Genomic DNA, 16,454 nt, shown 5'->3' on the forward strand with positions numbered 1-16,454 from the left:
TTACGTTAATTTACCTCATGAGTAAATGACATTTAGCAATTCTGGTAGGTTTTAGTCATGTTCTACCTCATGCTGTAAATTTTAGTTATGAATTACCTCATGCAGTAAATGATGCGGTAATTCATGTGGTAATTTGCATTATTAAAAATCACTATTCTCATGGAAATAAGGGGGCATGTTAGCACATAATTTACCGATCAGTTTTTAAGACCTGCTTGTACCTGGTGGTAAAGTCAATTTGTGTGCACTTTGCAGATTTTAGTAGAGTTCCTATTGCTGTTTAACCACTTGAGGACTGCGGTGTTAGGCCCCCCTAAAGACCAGGCCATTTTTCCCTAATTAGGCCACTGCAGCTTTAAGGGCTCGCTACAGGGCCGCACAACTCAGCACACAAGTGATCACCCACCCACCCCCCTTTCCTCCCCACCAACAGAGCTTTCTGTTGGCGAGGTCAGATCATCCCAGGGTTGTCTATTTATTTTTTATAAATATTTATTTTATTTTTTTTATTACATTTTCTTATTTTTGTATTTATTTTTGTTTCCCCCCCCCGCCCTCGCTCCATCCCAGAGCCAGCCTATCACAGCAGATCTCTCCTGAGTCCCCCAGGGGGACAGCCGTGTCACATGGCTGTCCCCAGTACAGCGCTGCCTTCGATCACAGCGCTGTACAGCCTAATTAGACGGCGGTTTCGCCGACTAACAGTCTCCAAGCGGTGATCGCCTTCCAAGCAGAGATGCGCCCGCATCGGCGCGCGCGATCTCCTGCTGGCCCCATAGAAGGCCGTTCACACCAATCGGCTTGGAGCGTTCCTTGGGCTGCCGACGCATTCACGCCGATTGGCGTGGAGCGGTCGGCTGCGGGTTAAATGGAGTTCCTATTCAGGCTGTGTAATAGAAAATAATGGTAGAAATAAAACTCCAAATACTTACTGGATTTTTTTTTATAGGGGATCATAAATATACTTTTCGTAGGTTGCTACATAATCAAATACACCTTCCTACCTCAACAAGAAAAAAACCCTCTTCCAAACACTATCCTAATTTATGGAAGAGAATTAAAGACTACTATTATTTATTTACTGCATGCTTACTGCTGAAATACTGCATGTTTTACCGCACTTTATGCATTTACCGCACATTTTACCGCTTGTTTTACTGCATGTTCGGAAATGCAGAAAAATCTTTCAGAATTGCTAAAAAAAGAGGACAATACCGCATTTTACCTACAAAAACATATTTACCTCACATAGCTACCAGAGTTGAGGCCAATGAGTTCATAAGCAAAAGATTTGGTTCCCAAAAAGAGTCTGTCCCTACGAAAAAGAAACAGTTAAGAGCTACCCTGGAATACATTCATTTCAGTATGGAAATTCTCATTTGTTAAAGTGCACCTGAAGTCACCTAAAAAAATGAAAGCTAGTTATGCAACCGAGTAGAGGGTCTTGACCAACTGCGTGACGGCCTGGTACAACAACTGCACCAAGGCTGGTAGAGCAGCCCTGCAGCAAGTAAAAATGGTAGAGGTCATTATCAGCACTGAACTACCATCACTTGAACTCTTGTATAAGACTCAATGGGCCTGATGCAATTGTCAGACTCGCCAGTGTTAAACACTGGTGAGTCCGATAATCAGGCTACTATAAAGTCGCCTGATTCAATTGCATTTAGCCCTAGGCAGGGTGCTAAAAGAACTCGCTTGGGCGATATTATCGCCCAGCAAGTTCCTTACACCCTATCCTATTACACTTTGCATGCCTCCGGGAAGCGATGCTTCCCGGCAGACATGAGCGTTAGCTTAGACCTGCAAAAAGCAGGTCTAAACATGCTAACGCACGACATCGCCGCTGCATCTGGGGGTCTCCTTTAATAAGGAGACCCCCAGAGCTCCCCGCAGGCCGCCGCTCGTCTCCGCAACTCCCCACAAAGTTGCAAAGTTACAAATTGCTTAAATACCTTACCGCCGCTTTACACCCGTCGGCCGCCGCATCTCGCCGCAAGTCCCCGCTGTGTAATTACAGTGTACGAGTTACTGTAATTACACTCACTAAGAACAGAGTCCCGGCAAAGCATCTTTGATTCAGCCGCCGGGGCTCCCCATTGGTTCACAGGCTGAGCCATTTTCATTGGTCCAGCCTGTGAACCAATGGGGAGCCCGGTGGCTGATTCAAAGATGCTTTGCCGGGACTCTGTTCTTAGTGAGTGTAATTACAGTAACTCGTACACTGTAATTACACAGCGGGGACTTGCGGCGAGATGCGGCGGCCGACGGGTGTAAAGCGGCGGTAAGGTATTTAAGCAATTTGTAACTTTGCAACTTTGTGGGGGGTTGCGGAGACGAGCGGCGGCCGGCGGGGAGCTCTGGGGGTCTCCTTATTAAAGGAGACCCCCAAATGCAGCGGCGGAAGATGGCGGCGGGTTGTGCGCATGTGTGGGGAGCGAGGCCGTGGTGCTGATGGACAGCACCACAGGGTAAGCCTCGCTCCCCATCACCCGGTAATAGGGAGCATCGCTCAGGCTTTCGCCTGAGTAGTGCTCCCTAACGATCGGCCATCGCACGAGTGAAACTGGCAATAGGATTTGCCGGTAATCCTCGTGCGATGGCAAGGTGATAAGTAGCTCGCATCTGCAAGCTACTTATCACCTGGAATAGCATCAGGCCCAATGTATGAGAAGGGCCAAAAACATTAGCAAGGATAACACTCACCCTGGAAACGCCTTGTTTGAGCTCCTTTTATCAGGTAGACATTTTAGGTCAATCTGCACACACACACACAAAGCGGTGCTAACCCAGTTAGAGACTTTGGGCCTGATTCACAAAGCGGTGCTAACAGTTAGCACCGTGGTGAAAAGCCCTTTATCACGCCTAAACTCTGTTTAGGCATGATAAGTTTAGGGGTGATAAGTTTAGGTGTGATAAGTTTTTAGGTGTGATAAGTTTAGGCACCAACTGGGCTAGCACCGCAGTGCACAGCTGATCAAAAGTTTTGCGCTAGCAAAGTCTGGTGCACTTTGCATAGAGTTTAATGGCGCTGCTTTGCGTGCGGGACTTTGTGCGCAATCTAAACTTATCTAAACTTATCATGCCTAAACTTATCATGCCTAAACTTATCATGCCTAAACTGAGTTTAGGCATGATAAAAATGGTTATCACGCCTAAAGTCTTTAACTGGGTTATCACCGCTTTGTGAATCGAGCCCCTTAGGCGTGATAACCATTGCACCACGATGGGGAAAAGCCAGTTTAGGCATGGTAAGTTTAGGCGTGGTAAGTTTAGGCGTGATAAGTTTAGGCATGATAAGTTTAGATAAGTTTAGATCGCGCGCAAAGTCCCGCACGCAAAGCAGCGCCATTAAACTCTATGCGAAGTGCACCAGACTTTGCTAGCGCAAAACTTTTGATCAGCTGTGCACTGCGGTGCTAACCCAGTTGGTGCTTAAAGGACTTACGAGGCGAAACGCCAAAAAAAAGTTAATCACTTGCCTCATCTGTTAAGGCCCTCCGTGCCGATCTGCCGGGTCCCCCCGCTTATTAGCCCCCCGGGCCGGCTGCCGACCCCACGGCCCGGGTCGGGCTCTCTCGCCTCTCCCAAGATGGCCGCATCCTTTGCCCGCGGCTGCGCAGTCCGCATAGCCGCGAGTGCGGCTGCGCAGCTCTAGGGCCAACCCCTCCGTTCCACGCTACGCTTTGTGAATCAGGCCCACAGACTAAAAAACAGCTTTTTCCCAACTGCCATAAACTTGTTAACCCTGACTCTTTCCTGACATAATGAACAGTGTGTACAAATTGTTTAAATACTTGAAATGCCTGGCATACGTGTATAATTCCGCTATTTCTACCTTTGTTACTATCAGTATGTATGTTTCTTATATGTACCGTGTGGCAGTCATGAAAAGTAATTTTGTTGAGTCACACAATGACAATAAAGTACTTACGGTATATCCTGAACCTTGAATTCTCGTACCCCCTGCATTCCAGTGCTGGGTCCCTATAACATATCCCACAAAACTGTCAAGTATGTTTTCTAATGCCATGCTCCCATCCGTGTACACGCGTGACCGTACAGCGCCTGCACAGCACATATGTGTACAGGTGTGTTTTAATGTTCTAGTCAACTGCATTTGATTTAAAAAAAATGATGTATAGCAGTAAACATAATTTACATCTACTGTATCTGCTTTATTTTATAGATACATAGAAAAATAACTTAAAAAGTAGTAAAAGTATGGTCTTTCCTTATTTCTTGGATGCCCTTAGGCCCCTTCCCCACTTGAGCGCAATGGGAAATGCGATTTTCGCCAACGTGGCTGTGATTCCAATTCATTATAATGAACGGAAATCGCAATACTTATTTTCATCGGAAACCATGCATTGCCATTCAGCATTGAATTGCAACACATGGGTGGGGACGTGAGACAGTGCAGTCTATGCACTTCTGATATCCCTGCGGATTGCATCGTATTCCCGAAAATGCACGTGAAATCGCATTTTGTGGGTAAGAGGAGTTTTAAATCCAGTTAGTGGGTGGGGCAGAGCTGTAAAAATTGCTTCAAACTTGATGAAGGAAGCTCAGGGGGCGTGCCACAGGCCAGAAAGATTAGGTACATGAGGTACACTAGTGTATGAGTCTGAGAGGCTTTTTATCAGAAGACAAAGTGCTAGCATGTAAAAGCAAGCAAATTAGCAAATATGAGCTTCTACTAGCTTATTTTTGTCCGTTTTGGATAGAGAGGAAAAGGTTTTCCCTGCTGTCTTCGTTAGTGAGATCTCCCCACATTTCCTGTCCCTGGAACCTCCATTGCCCTCCACTGCTTTAACAGGAAACAGTAGTCGCAGGGACAGGAAATGAGGGACAACAATAAGCTCAGAGGCTCCAATCCCACTCAATGAATAAAAGGTTTTATATTTGCAGTCTCTAAACTTGTTGAAGGATATGCAGAGAGAGAAATCCTCTGATGTTGAGACAAAGTACGAGAAAAAAAAAAAGATTCTAACCCTTTTTTTGTTTTTTACAGTAAAACTGTTTCCCGAGTTGGGCTGTAATCACAGTACTAAGTGCTATTTTCATACAACTAAATGTTAGCTGCTTCTCTGGCTCTCCTGTGATTTAACAGTTCAGTGATCTTGAGTTCTGTTAACCATAAGAATTATTGACATATTATATACTCAGTTCATATCCCATAAGATTACAACTTATAATTAATATACTTAACTTTTCCGTTTTTTACCTCAGTTTCATTTATAATTTAGTAGTATTTTGCTTTTATTTCTGCTTTTACTGCTCATATATTACTTATAGTTTATCCTTACAGATCACTTTGTTTTTCATTATTTGTAGGTCAAGTTTTGATTTCCTTCCTTTGATGGTTAATATTTTTCTTTTGTTTCCATGTTTGTTTGTTTGTTTTTTCTTTTTTGTTTATTTTTGGTTGTCTTATTTTTCAGACCCCACTCACTGAAAATCAAATCACGATCTGTCAAGCTAAAACCATTACAGAGGTAATGGGATGCCGAGAAGTGTTTAAGGTGCATACTGGTTTCATAATGCAAAGCTTCATATTTTTTTTCAGGCTCTCCCTATAATAATTGGTTAAACTAGGGGCAGTCAGAGTCACCCACTGGCTTTTTATTTTGTTCAGGGTCTCCAGACCCACAACCTCGTCTTCCTCATCCAACAGTTGTAGGCTAGGTTCACACAATGGGTGTGATTCACTAAACCGTGATAACTCAAATATCACACCTTATGAAAAGATATCACCCCTTATGAAAAAATATCACACCTTCTCAAAGATATCACACCTTATCAAAGTTAACATGCCTTATCAAAGTAGCATAGCGAGCGCTACGAACTTATGCCTGCTAATTGGCAATGGCACTCATCCTGCCCTGAGCCCCTGAGGGTTCGTAGCGCTCGCTATGCTACTCTTATAAGGCGTGTTAACTTTGATAAGGTGTGATATCTTTTTATAAGGTGTGATATCTTTGATAAGGTGTGATATCTTTTTATAAGGTGTGATATCTTTGATAAGGTGTGATATTTGATTTATCACGGTTTAGTGAATCAAGCCCATTGAGCAGTGCAATCGTCTTGCGACAGGGGGGCCCAGGGCAGGACGATCGCACCATTCCCCTGTGTATATATCACCCCTGTGGCAGAGTGCGCCAGCAGGGTAACATGCCTAGTGCCAGCCCCGACTCAATGATGTACATTCTTAGTGCTGAACGGGAAGTACGTAGCTGAAGTTTAATCGCTTTGCATCGGTGCGCCGCTACTGGAATCAGGCAAATACACTGCTTCACCATAGACTTGTGGTAGGCAGAGATCATGCGGCAACGCACTGCAGCATTTGCGCTGGCCTTGTGTCAATTTCGCTATTTCTGTCATACCGCGTCACCATAGTGCGTAAGTCTCAATAGATGTACATTGCCCCCGTGACGAACTACAGCAGGGGGAGAGTACTGTGACGCAGTTCGACACAGGCAGTGTGCCTTAATGAATAGGCTCTATTCTCATAATTAACCCATTCGCGTTCTGTCATTTTCACTTGAGAAATGTTCACCTCCCATTCATTAGCCTATAACTTTATCACTACTTATCACAATGAACTGATCTATATCTTGTTTTTTCCGCCACCAATTAGGCTTTCTTTGGGGGGTACATTTTGCTAAGAGCCACTTTACTGTAAATGCATTTTAACAGGAAGAATAAGAAAAAAACGGAAAAAATAATTATTTCTCAGTTTTCAGCCATTATAGTTTTAAAATAATACATGCCTCCATAATTAAAACTCACGTATTGTATTTGCCCATATGTCCCGGTTATTACACCGTTAAAATATTGTCGCCATACATTGTGATAGGGACATAATTTTATTTGGAAATAAAGGTGCATTTTTTCCGTTTTGCATCTATCACTATTTACAAGTTTAAAATAAAAAAAAAATATAGAAATATATCATCTTTACATTGATATTTAAAAAGTTTAGACCCTTAGGTAAATATTTACATGTTTTTTTTGTTTTTTTTATTGTAATGTTTTTTTTTTATATTAAACATTTTATTTGGCTAGTTTTGGGAGGGTGGGATGTAAACTATAGTTTTATAATGTAAATGTGTGTTTAGTTTTATTTTTTTTTTACTTTTAGTTGTAGTATTACTTTTTGGCCACAAGATGGTGGCCATGAGTTTGTTTACATGACGTCACTCTAAGCGTAACAAACGCTTAGAGCGACGCATGGGGGAGGTAACAGCCAGAAAAGGTGCAGCTTCCCGAGAGAAGCTGTCGCTTTTTCAGTGGGGGAGAGGAATCAGTGATCGGGCACCATAGCCCGATTCACTGATTGCCTGGCTAACGAACCGTGCGCGATCGGCCGCGGGAGCGCGCGTGGTTCCTGGACATAGTTTCTACGTCCAGGAACCAAAATAGGTTAAATGATTATATCTGTGTAAAAAAATGAAAGCTTTATATTTTCCCCAGTGCCAGATTTCCCTTTTGCCACAAGTCTACAGGAATATCCATTGTGGACTCTTGCCTGAAGAGACCATTATTGAAGAGTCACCTGACATTATTGCTACAGGCATTGTTGCTGTCCCTTCAGCATCTGCAACACCCACAGCACAGTTGTATCCTCATTAATATTTACTCCTGTTCTGTTTACCCTTTTTGCCCCTTGTGCCAACTAGTCCTTTCCTTCATTGTCTCATCAATCTCTTTTCACTATGCAACTGCATGATGTTTAAGTGGCATGGGAATGTGCTGATGAACAGGGGAAAAGGTGGAAGTTTTTTCTCATCAAATTCCTCTGAGAAGTAAATCCATTCCTGCTGTCTAAATAAAATGGGAATGGTTAGTGATATTAACTTCCTGTTTGTGGCACATAAGTATATGTGAGGGGGAAAACTTTTCAAGATGGGTGGTGACCATTGCGGCCATTTTGAAGTCGGCCATTTTGAATCCAAATGTTGCTTTTTCAATAGGAAGAGGGTCATGTGACACATCAAACTTATTGGGAATTTTAAAAGAAAAACAATGGTGTGCTTGGTTTTAACATAACTTTATTTTGCCATTAATTATTAACAAGTTTCTGTTTGTTTACAGCCATTGACATGTTGTCGAGGTTAACACGTGAGGAGCGGACAGAAATTGTGTTGATGTCTGGTGAACGCAGTAACCGGGTCATTGCAGCAGATTTCAGTGCAAGACACCCTACGAGACCACCCATCTCCCATGCTACAGTTAGCAAACTGCTTGCTAAGTTTCGTGAAACTGGCTTAGTGTTGGATTTGCCAAAATGTGGACGCATGAAGTCTGTAACTAATGAAAAAACATCAGTGGCTGTCCTTGCTTCATTCAGCAAGAGCCCACAGCGTAGCACTCGTCGCATGTCACTGGAGAGTGGCATTAGTCTAACATCCCTTAGGCGGATATTAGCTACTCACAAATGGCATCCTTACAAACTCCAGCTACTGCAGCATCTCAACGAGGATGACCCAGATTGGCGCACTGAATTTGCAGAATGGGCAAAACAAAAAATTGGAGCAGGACCCTCAGTTTACGCAGAATATTTTGTTCAGTGATGAGCCAAACTTTTATGTGAATGGTGAAGTTAACAAACAAAACCACAGCTATTGGTCTGACACTAACCCACATTGGATAGATCCCTCCAAGACTGCTGGAACAAAAAAATTGATGGTATGGTGTGGTATATGGGGTACAAAGATAGTGGGGCCATTCTTCATCAATGGAAACCTCAAGGCCACTGGATATGCGAAATTGCTACATGATGATGTGTTTCCCTCTTTATGCACTGAAGCTGGCATGTTCCCTGAGTTTTTCCAGTAAGATGGTGCACCACCACATTATGGGTGTCAGTCCGAGCATTCCTAGATGAACAGTTTCCTGGAAGGTGGATTTGTCATCGAGGGCCAGTTGAATGGCCCCCAAGGTCTCCCGATCTGACCCCCTTAGACTTTTATACTTGGGGTCATCTGAAGGCAATTGTCTGTGCTGTGAAGATACGAGATGGGCAGCACCTGAAGCTACGGATACTGGAAGCCTGTGCTAGCATTTCTCCTGCGGTGTTGATATCAGTGTGTGAAGAGTGGGAGAAGAGGGTTGCATTGACAGTCCAACACAATGGGCAGCACATTGAACACATTTTATAAGTGGTCAGAAACTTATAAATAACTCATGAAAGAATAAAGTTATGTTAAAACCAAGTACACCATTGTTTTTCTTGTAAAATTCCCAATAAGTTTGATGTGTCACATGACCCTCTTCCTATTGAAAAAACAAAAGTTGGATTCATAGCATATGTGAGCGGGAAAAGATGTGTGGTTACCATGGCGGTAACCACCCATCTTTTCCCCCTCACATATGCTAATGTGCCACAAACAGGAAGTTAATATCACCAACCATTCCCATTTTATTAAGGTGTATCCATATAAATGGCCCACCCTGTACTTTGTCTGAGGGCTTCACTGGTGCTTGGTGCTGCCCTTTTAAAATAGGACAATTGCTGCCTTTAAAAGTGCTTGATTTTAAATCGAACCTGTAGGTTAGGTAGGTTAGAGGGCTTCACTGGTGTTTGGTGTTTCCTTTTTAGGACAGTTGTTACATTTCCTGTTTCAGTTGAACCTGTGGCAAATCACACACAAAGCCTATCAAGGACAAAGCTGTACTCTGTGCAGCCTTTTCATATTTTAAGTCCTATTTTGGAAAAAGAAAAGTTGCCTACAAGGAGCAGCACCGAGTCAAAAGGACAATTTATTTTCATAAACCCAATTTGGACTGGTTCTCCTGCTGTTGTGGGAGGGGCCTCCCTTATGTTGCTTTTTCTGCATTGGTAAAGCAGATACAATAACAATGGTCACATGACGTCAATGTACTTGGAAACTCTGGTAGAGAGAGCTTGGAAACTGGACTCTCTCTTAGGCGCAGGTGTTGAATACCAGTCCTCAAAGGCCATATTCATGCCAGTGTTAGTGTTTAGGATGGACTTAGAAATGGAGAAATGTGTTCTACTTGATGAACCACACCTTTCCTGATTCAGTACCATCACTTAATTTGAGCTGTGCTAAAAATGTGTGAGAACCTCAGCCCTTCAGGACCGGAGTTTGACATTCCAGCAAATGGTCAGTGGATTAGTGAGACATAATTTAAAGGACCACTATCGCGAAAAAAGTAGGCAGTTGAAAACAAAGAAAACCTTAAGAATCCCCTATGAGGAGATGGACTGGCCCAAAACCTGTCAGTTCTGTCAGATTTGAACTGCCTACTTTTTTCACAATAGTGGTCCTTTAACCCTCCTGGTGGCTGATTTTTTCTGCCAAATAGGCAGAAATCCGTTTAAAAATATTTTTTTTTGTTTCATGCAAAGCTACCAGAGTGGTAGCTACATGAAACACCACTAGAGGGTGCATGTGTCCCTCTAGTGCGATCGTCGCCGGCATCAATAGCAAACAGGGGAACACGTATATAACGCGTTCCCCTGTTTGGCTTCTCCTGTCGCCATGGCGATGATCGGAATGATGTCATGGACGTCAGCCGACGTCCTGACGTCAGACGCCTCCGATCCAGCCCATAGCGCTGCCTGGAACTCATTGGTCCGGGCAGCGCAGGGCTCTGGCGGGGGGCCCTCTTCCGCCGCTGCGTGTGGGCGATCGCCGCAGGGCGGCGGCGATCAAGCTGTGCGCGCGGCTAGCAAAGTGCTAGCTGCGCGCACAGCACTTTAAATGGGGCGAATCGCCCCACCAGGGGCTCAGATATCCTCCTGCGCGGCATAGCCCGAGCTCAGCTCGGGCTTACAGCCAGGAAGGTTAATAACTATGAGGGTAAGCTGGAAAGTAACAGCCATTTTCAGTTAATCAACTATTTATTTTATTGTAGACACGCTGGGCTTGATTCACTAATAGCATGCCTTATCAGAGATAACACGCCTTATCAAAGTTAACAAACCTTATCAGAGTAGCATGGTAAACGCTACAAACTTATGCCTGCTTATTGGCAATGACGAGAGCTCCACTCGTCCTGCCCTGAGCCCCTGCGGGTTCATAGCGCTCGTTATGCTACTCTGATAAGGCGTGTTACATTTTATAAGTCGTGTTAACTTTGATAAGGCATGCTATTTGTCTTAGTGAATCAAGCCCACTGTATCATCTGATTATTCTTCCACATTATTACCTCCTTGAAGTATTTTTCATATTTCTTTACAAGGTTTTGAATCCCTTTATTGTAGAAGCTTCCCACTCCTCACCTATGGGTTGGAGTAATAGGGGGGAGGGGCTTCATGTTAATGCTGCTAAAAGTGGTACTCGTGTCACATGACAAGTGATATGGGAGAGATGAGGTTAACCTGACTGATGCAAGTTAGATTACACTGAAACAATACCTTGCATGGCAAATGGCTGTTATTTTCTGGGTGACCCTCATAAATCGCATATACTAATTAGGCTGGATTCACACTGTGTGCATTGCATACTGCATGTGCTGTATGTAAACTGCAGTAGACACGGTGTGCTTAGTACCATATACGTTAATTCAAAGTCTGCATGCAGCGAGTTAGTATAATGCATTCTGTTACAATGCAGAGATGTGAACAGGCCCTTAGAATTGTATGGGCAGCAAGTTAATGGCGACGCAACTGATGCTGTGTGGAAAAGGCCCTTTTACATCGACTGTATTTCCGATTGCGTTGATGAAACTCCGCGATTTGCGAATTGTGAAGGAGTCACAACAGCATTTTGATAACAATTTCACTTTGTCCACTGATGTGCTTAGATTTTTGGCTGATCTCAAAAGCGCTGCATTTTACATATTTCAGCGTTTGTGATTGGCCATACACAATTGGAAACGCAGGCAGTGTGAAAAAAGCCTTAAGGAGGAACTCTAGGCTAAACAAACATACAGTTATTAAATTACATTAACTATGTTAATTAAAATAGATAGGTAATATAATCTCTTACCCACCCTGTTTTAAAAGAACAGGCAAATGTTTGTGATTTCATGGGGGCAGCCATCTTTTTCATGGGGGCAACCATCTTTTTGGTTGAAAAGAGGGGACAGGGAGCATGAGACACAGTTCCAACTGTCCTGATCACCCCTCCCACCTGTGCACGCTAGGCTTCAAATCTCAAATTCAAAATTTAAAAAACCAAAACAGCAGGACGAGAACAACAACATCATAAATCCTATCATGCTTTGCACAGCATCAGGGGGAAAATGCCCGGGCAGTTTTCTTCTGTGCAACTAAAAATGAGGCTTGGGTAAGAAAAACAAAGTTCTGATGCTGTGAAACTTTTAAAGAAACACCAAGCCTTTTCAGTCCTGCTGAGTAGATTTTTAGTCTGGAAATTCACTTTAAGGTTGGCTGTTATTACTGAAAGACTTATACAGTAATTTTAGGAACTGCACGGACACCTTCCTGTAGCAGCCTATCCTGGATCACCAGTAATTGGCCAAACACATCTTTAATCGGTAACTGGAATTAGTATTTTCCTGTGTCCTCCTGCCAAAAATATTTTATTTGGTTTCAGTTATACACGGAATTTAACTCCACTGTCAGGTATAATCGCTTATAATCTGATGCAAAGGATGACCAGACTACGTATAAACTGCAGAGAAAGGCTTCACAACAGAATAAACAACCTTAAAGTCCCCCAGGAAATATAATCTGTATATCTCATGTATTATATAACAAATCTTATTTTGTTTATGTCACCATTATTGAAGGTCCCTTCAGAGCGAATTCTTCGGGCTGGGAAGACATTACGGAATACGATTCTATCTCGTGCGCCTCACATGATCAGAGACCGCAAATACCACCTAAAGACGTACAGGTGAGTGAGTTATGACACAGACAATCTGTTTCCAACAACCCATTTTTCAACACATAAGAATGATTTAGTGAAACCTATGGCAATAAGAATACAGGCAGTCCTCTACTTACAAACGACTCGAGTTACAACATTTCAGAGATACAAACAAATTTGTCTGCATGTACATAATATTCAATACAGTTTTTTTTTACTTATTTTTGTTATTAAATGTTACAGGCCCGTACACTTTAAAGGGGAACTGAAGAGAGAGGTATATAAAGGTTGCCATGTGTATTTCCTTTTAAGCAATACCAGTTGCCTGGCAGCCCTGCTGATCCTCTACCTCTAATACTATTATCCATAGCCCCTGAACAAGCATGCAGCAGATCAGGTGTTTCAGACTTTAAAGGGAAGGTTCAGGGACGCCTTGAAAAAAATAAAAATCCATATCCACTTACCTGGACTTACGTCATCGGACGTCCTCGGGCTGTACTGCGCAGGCGCAGTAGTTCTGCGCCTGCGTAGTACAGCCCGGCGGACGTCCGATGACGTCAGGGCGCCCGCGTGGGACGCAGAAGAGCCCGTCCTTGGAGCGCAGAAGAGCCCGACCTGGCAGCCGGCCTGGCCAGGTCGGGTCGGCCACCGAAGACGACGGGAGCCTCTGGAGCGGCGGCGAGGGCACCTCCTGCCTGCCACGGGCTGGAGGAAGCCCCAGGTAAGTGGATATGGATTTTTATTTTATTCAAGGCGTCCCTGAACCTTCCCTTTAAAGTCAGATCTGACAAGACTAGCTGCATGGTTGTTGCTGGTGTTATTCAGATACTTCTGCAGAGAAATAGACCAGTAGGGCAACTGGTATTGATAATATGGCAAATATGGCAGCCTCCGTATATCTCTTACTTCAGTTCCCCTTTAAAGAGGAACTCCAGTGAAAATAATGTAATAAAAAATTGCTTCATTTTTACAATAATTATGTATAAATGATTTAGTCAGTGTTTGCCCATTGTAAAATATTTCCTCTCCCTGATTTACATTCTGAAATTTATCACATGGTGACATTTTTACTGCTGGCAGGTAATGTCATTGGAAGGAGATGCAGCTCGCTTTTTAGGCAGTTGGAAACAGCTTTTATTTCCCACAATGCAACAAGGCTCCCACAGTGTGATGTCAGAACCATGGTCCTGACATCACTCTGTGGGAGCATTTCACCACAATATCGGCCATACAGAGCCCCTTGATGATCAGTTTGAGAAATGGAATAGATTTCTCATGGGAAAGGGGATATCAGCTACTGATTGGGATGAAGTTCAATTCTTGGTTACGGGTTTCTTTTTAAGGGCTGAGACCCACTATGGAAGCTGTGTGGCTATCCCAAAGCACCCGCGATTTGCTCAAATACGAATGTACCGTGATTTCACAGAGATTTATTTGTGCTTGCAATGGTACTAATGGGACTATCCCCATAGGGTTCCACTGCTGTAGCGATTTGCAAAAGCACTCTTAGTGGATCCCAGCCCTAAAAGCACACTGAAAATAACCAAAACGTGTAAATATACAATGTGTTGTGAATTCAGAACTAAAAACTGAAGTGTGTACTCTGGCCAGGTTCACCGGACTATACACAGTATATACTGGCTGCCTGATTGCCTATTGACTAATTAAAATGGCATAGCATTTACTGAAAGCCTCTGCCTGCCAGATTATGCAGGGTCTAAAACTAACTCACTGCGGTTCCCTGTAGCAGTTGTCCCACGCAAAATCCATTGCATCTCAACAGGGGCGCCGCGTGTAAGCCTCCAGGAAATGGGGAACAGCGCTGACACCCCCAAAGCATGTGCACTGCTCAGGAGCGTCGTGGCTATCCCCTGTGGGTTGAGAGGGGCATAAAAATGCAGACTTGGCCAAAGCCCAGGGGGACCAGCCACGTTGCCTCCCCCCTCAAAGGATAGGTTCCTTACCTGTTGTGAATTTCCTCCAGCTGCAAGGTTATGCATTTCCTGGGAGCGACAACACCAAAAGTAGAGGAGAGGGGAGGGAAGGTGCAGACAGCCCCCCCCCCCCCCAAGTGCTGCCACCACTTGGGGAACTATCCTCACTAAACCCCATCTCCAAGAAGGAAGACCTCTTTGGTCTCAGGTTTCTTTTAATTGTCTTTTAAATGAAATGCTTATTGCTTGGCTGGATAGTGTAATGGTTAAGGGCTCTGCCTCTGACACAGGAGACCTGGGTTCGAATCTCGGCTCTGCCTGTTCAGTAAGTCAGCACCTACTCAGTAGGAGACCTCGGGCAAGTCTCCCTAACACTGCTACTGCCTGTAGAGTGCGTCCTAGTGGCTGCAGCTCTGGCGCTTTAAATCCGCCAGGAGAAAAGCGCAATATAAATGTTCTGTGTTTATTTGCTTGGTTGTTATGCTGATTGTTTGCCTTCTGAAATGGCTAGTGTCAGATTACCTGATCTGCACACTGGCTCTTGGTCTGTAAATCAGAAATAATTAGAGGCAGAGGGTTAACAATGCAGCCAGCCAAGCAGCGCATTATGTAAACCTGGACTAAAGATCGAGACCTCCATGTGCTTCCCACTATAGGATTCCTTTGTAAGGGGAATAAAATGCTTACTGCAGAACTCCAAGTGTGTATTATGAAAATAAAACGTGTCACCCTGGTGTGTGGCTGCGTGACACTGTACAATATGTGCTAGCATTTCTGCTAAACTCACAGTAGTATTTTGTCCAGTGAATTTTGCTGGTCATTTCAGGTCATTGTAGTTAAATATCATGTTGCCGTACAGGAATATCACAGAGTGCTTGCCGAAAAAGAAGGTGAAAGCAAATTGTGTATGTCAGCATTATGATAACTGCACCATTCTGCAAAGCTATAAAGATTAGGGTAAAAGTGGGTGTGAAAGTGGTAATTTGTAAACTTACCCTGCTGGGGGGACCATAAAGTCCACGAAAGAACCTCCATGATACTCTGGATATTTTCTGTTTCCCTAGACCTCCTCAAAATCTCATGTGCACCCTGAATAGAGACCTTTATTTCTGTAGCCAAAGGTCTACCCCACCCTTGTAGATGTCCAGAAAGCAGTAAGAGTACAACAGCTTCCAATGCTAGGGCTCTTGTTTGTTTGAGAACAGCAGACAGGTCAGCGGTAGGTTAGGCACAGGCTTTGAGGTTAGGGTTACAGGAAGAGAGATTGGCTATGGGGCATCAGGCAGGGAAGAGGTATAAATTATGTGCCAGGTTAGCATCTTGGCTAGTGAGAAGGTGGTGCTGTTGCAGGGGAGAATTAGGCAAGTGGGAGGAAAGAGTTGTAGCAAAAAGGAATGGATTTTGGGTAACCATGAAAGAGCTATGAGGTTAGGATTAGGCATTTTTGGCGAGAAGTTGGATGAAGGTTTGGAGCTCTAAAACTACATATTGACCACAATTCACTAAGATCATGCTAGTGATAAGAAGGTAAGTGAAAACTTACAACCTCACATCGATCAGTATTTTAAGTGTTAATTCACTAAAAAAGCTTTCTTGATAAAATGTAGTGATACGTTATGGTCAGCACTGTAGTTATTCTTGCATGCAGTAGATAGAGAGCAGAGAAGCACATGCAGTCAGAATTTAGCACCACCCCTCCTGCTAGCTCCTC

At 43.7% G+C, this 16,454-nt stretch overlaps 1 protein-coding gene across 7 annotated transcripts in view; it reads left to right on the forward strand.

The window, feature by feature from the left end:
* Positions 1-16,454, forward strand: part of RAPGEF4 (Rap guanine nucleotide exchange factor 4) — a 467,459-nt gene that overhangs the window by 304,360 nt on the left and 146,645 nt on the right. For 5 of the 7 annotated variants that reach the window (XM_068245487.1, XM_068245488.1, XM_068245485.1 and 2 more), the window contains 2 exons: positions 5,445-5,525; positions 12,730-12,836. In XM_068245487.1, the coding sequence (XP_068101588.1) occupies positions 5,445-5,525; positions 12,730-12,836 (188 nt within the window). The remainder of the gene's footprint in view (positions 1-5,444; positions 5,526-12,729; positions 12,837-16,454) is intronic. The other 2 variants (XM_068245486.1, XM_068245489.1) reach the window with 2 other exon arrangements.

This window comes from Hyperolius riggenbachi, chromosome 7 (genome assembly GCF_040937935.1).
Source record: "Hyperolius riggenbachi isolate aHypRig1 chromosome 7, aHypRig1.pri, whole genome shotgun sequence".
Lineage (NCBI taxonomy): Eukaryota > Metazoa > Chordata > Amphibia > Anura > Hyperoliidae > Hyperolius > Hyperolius riggenbachi.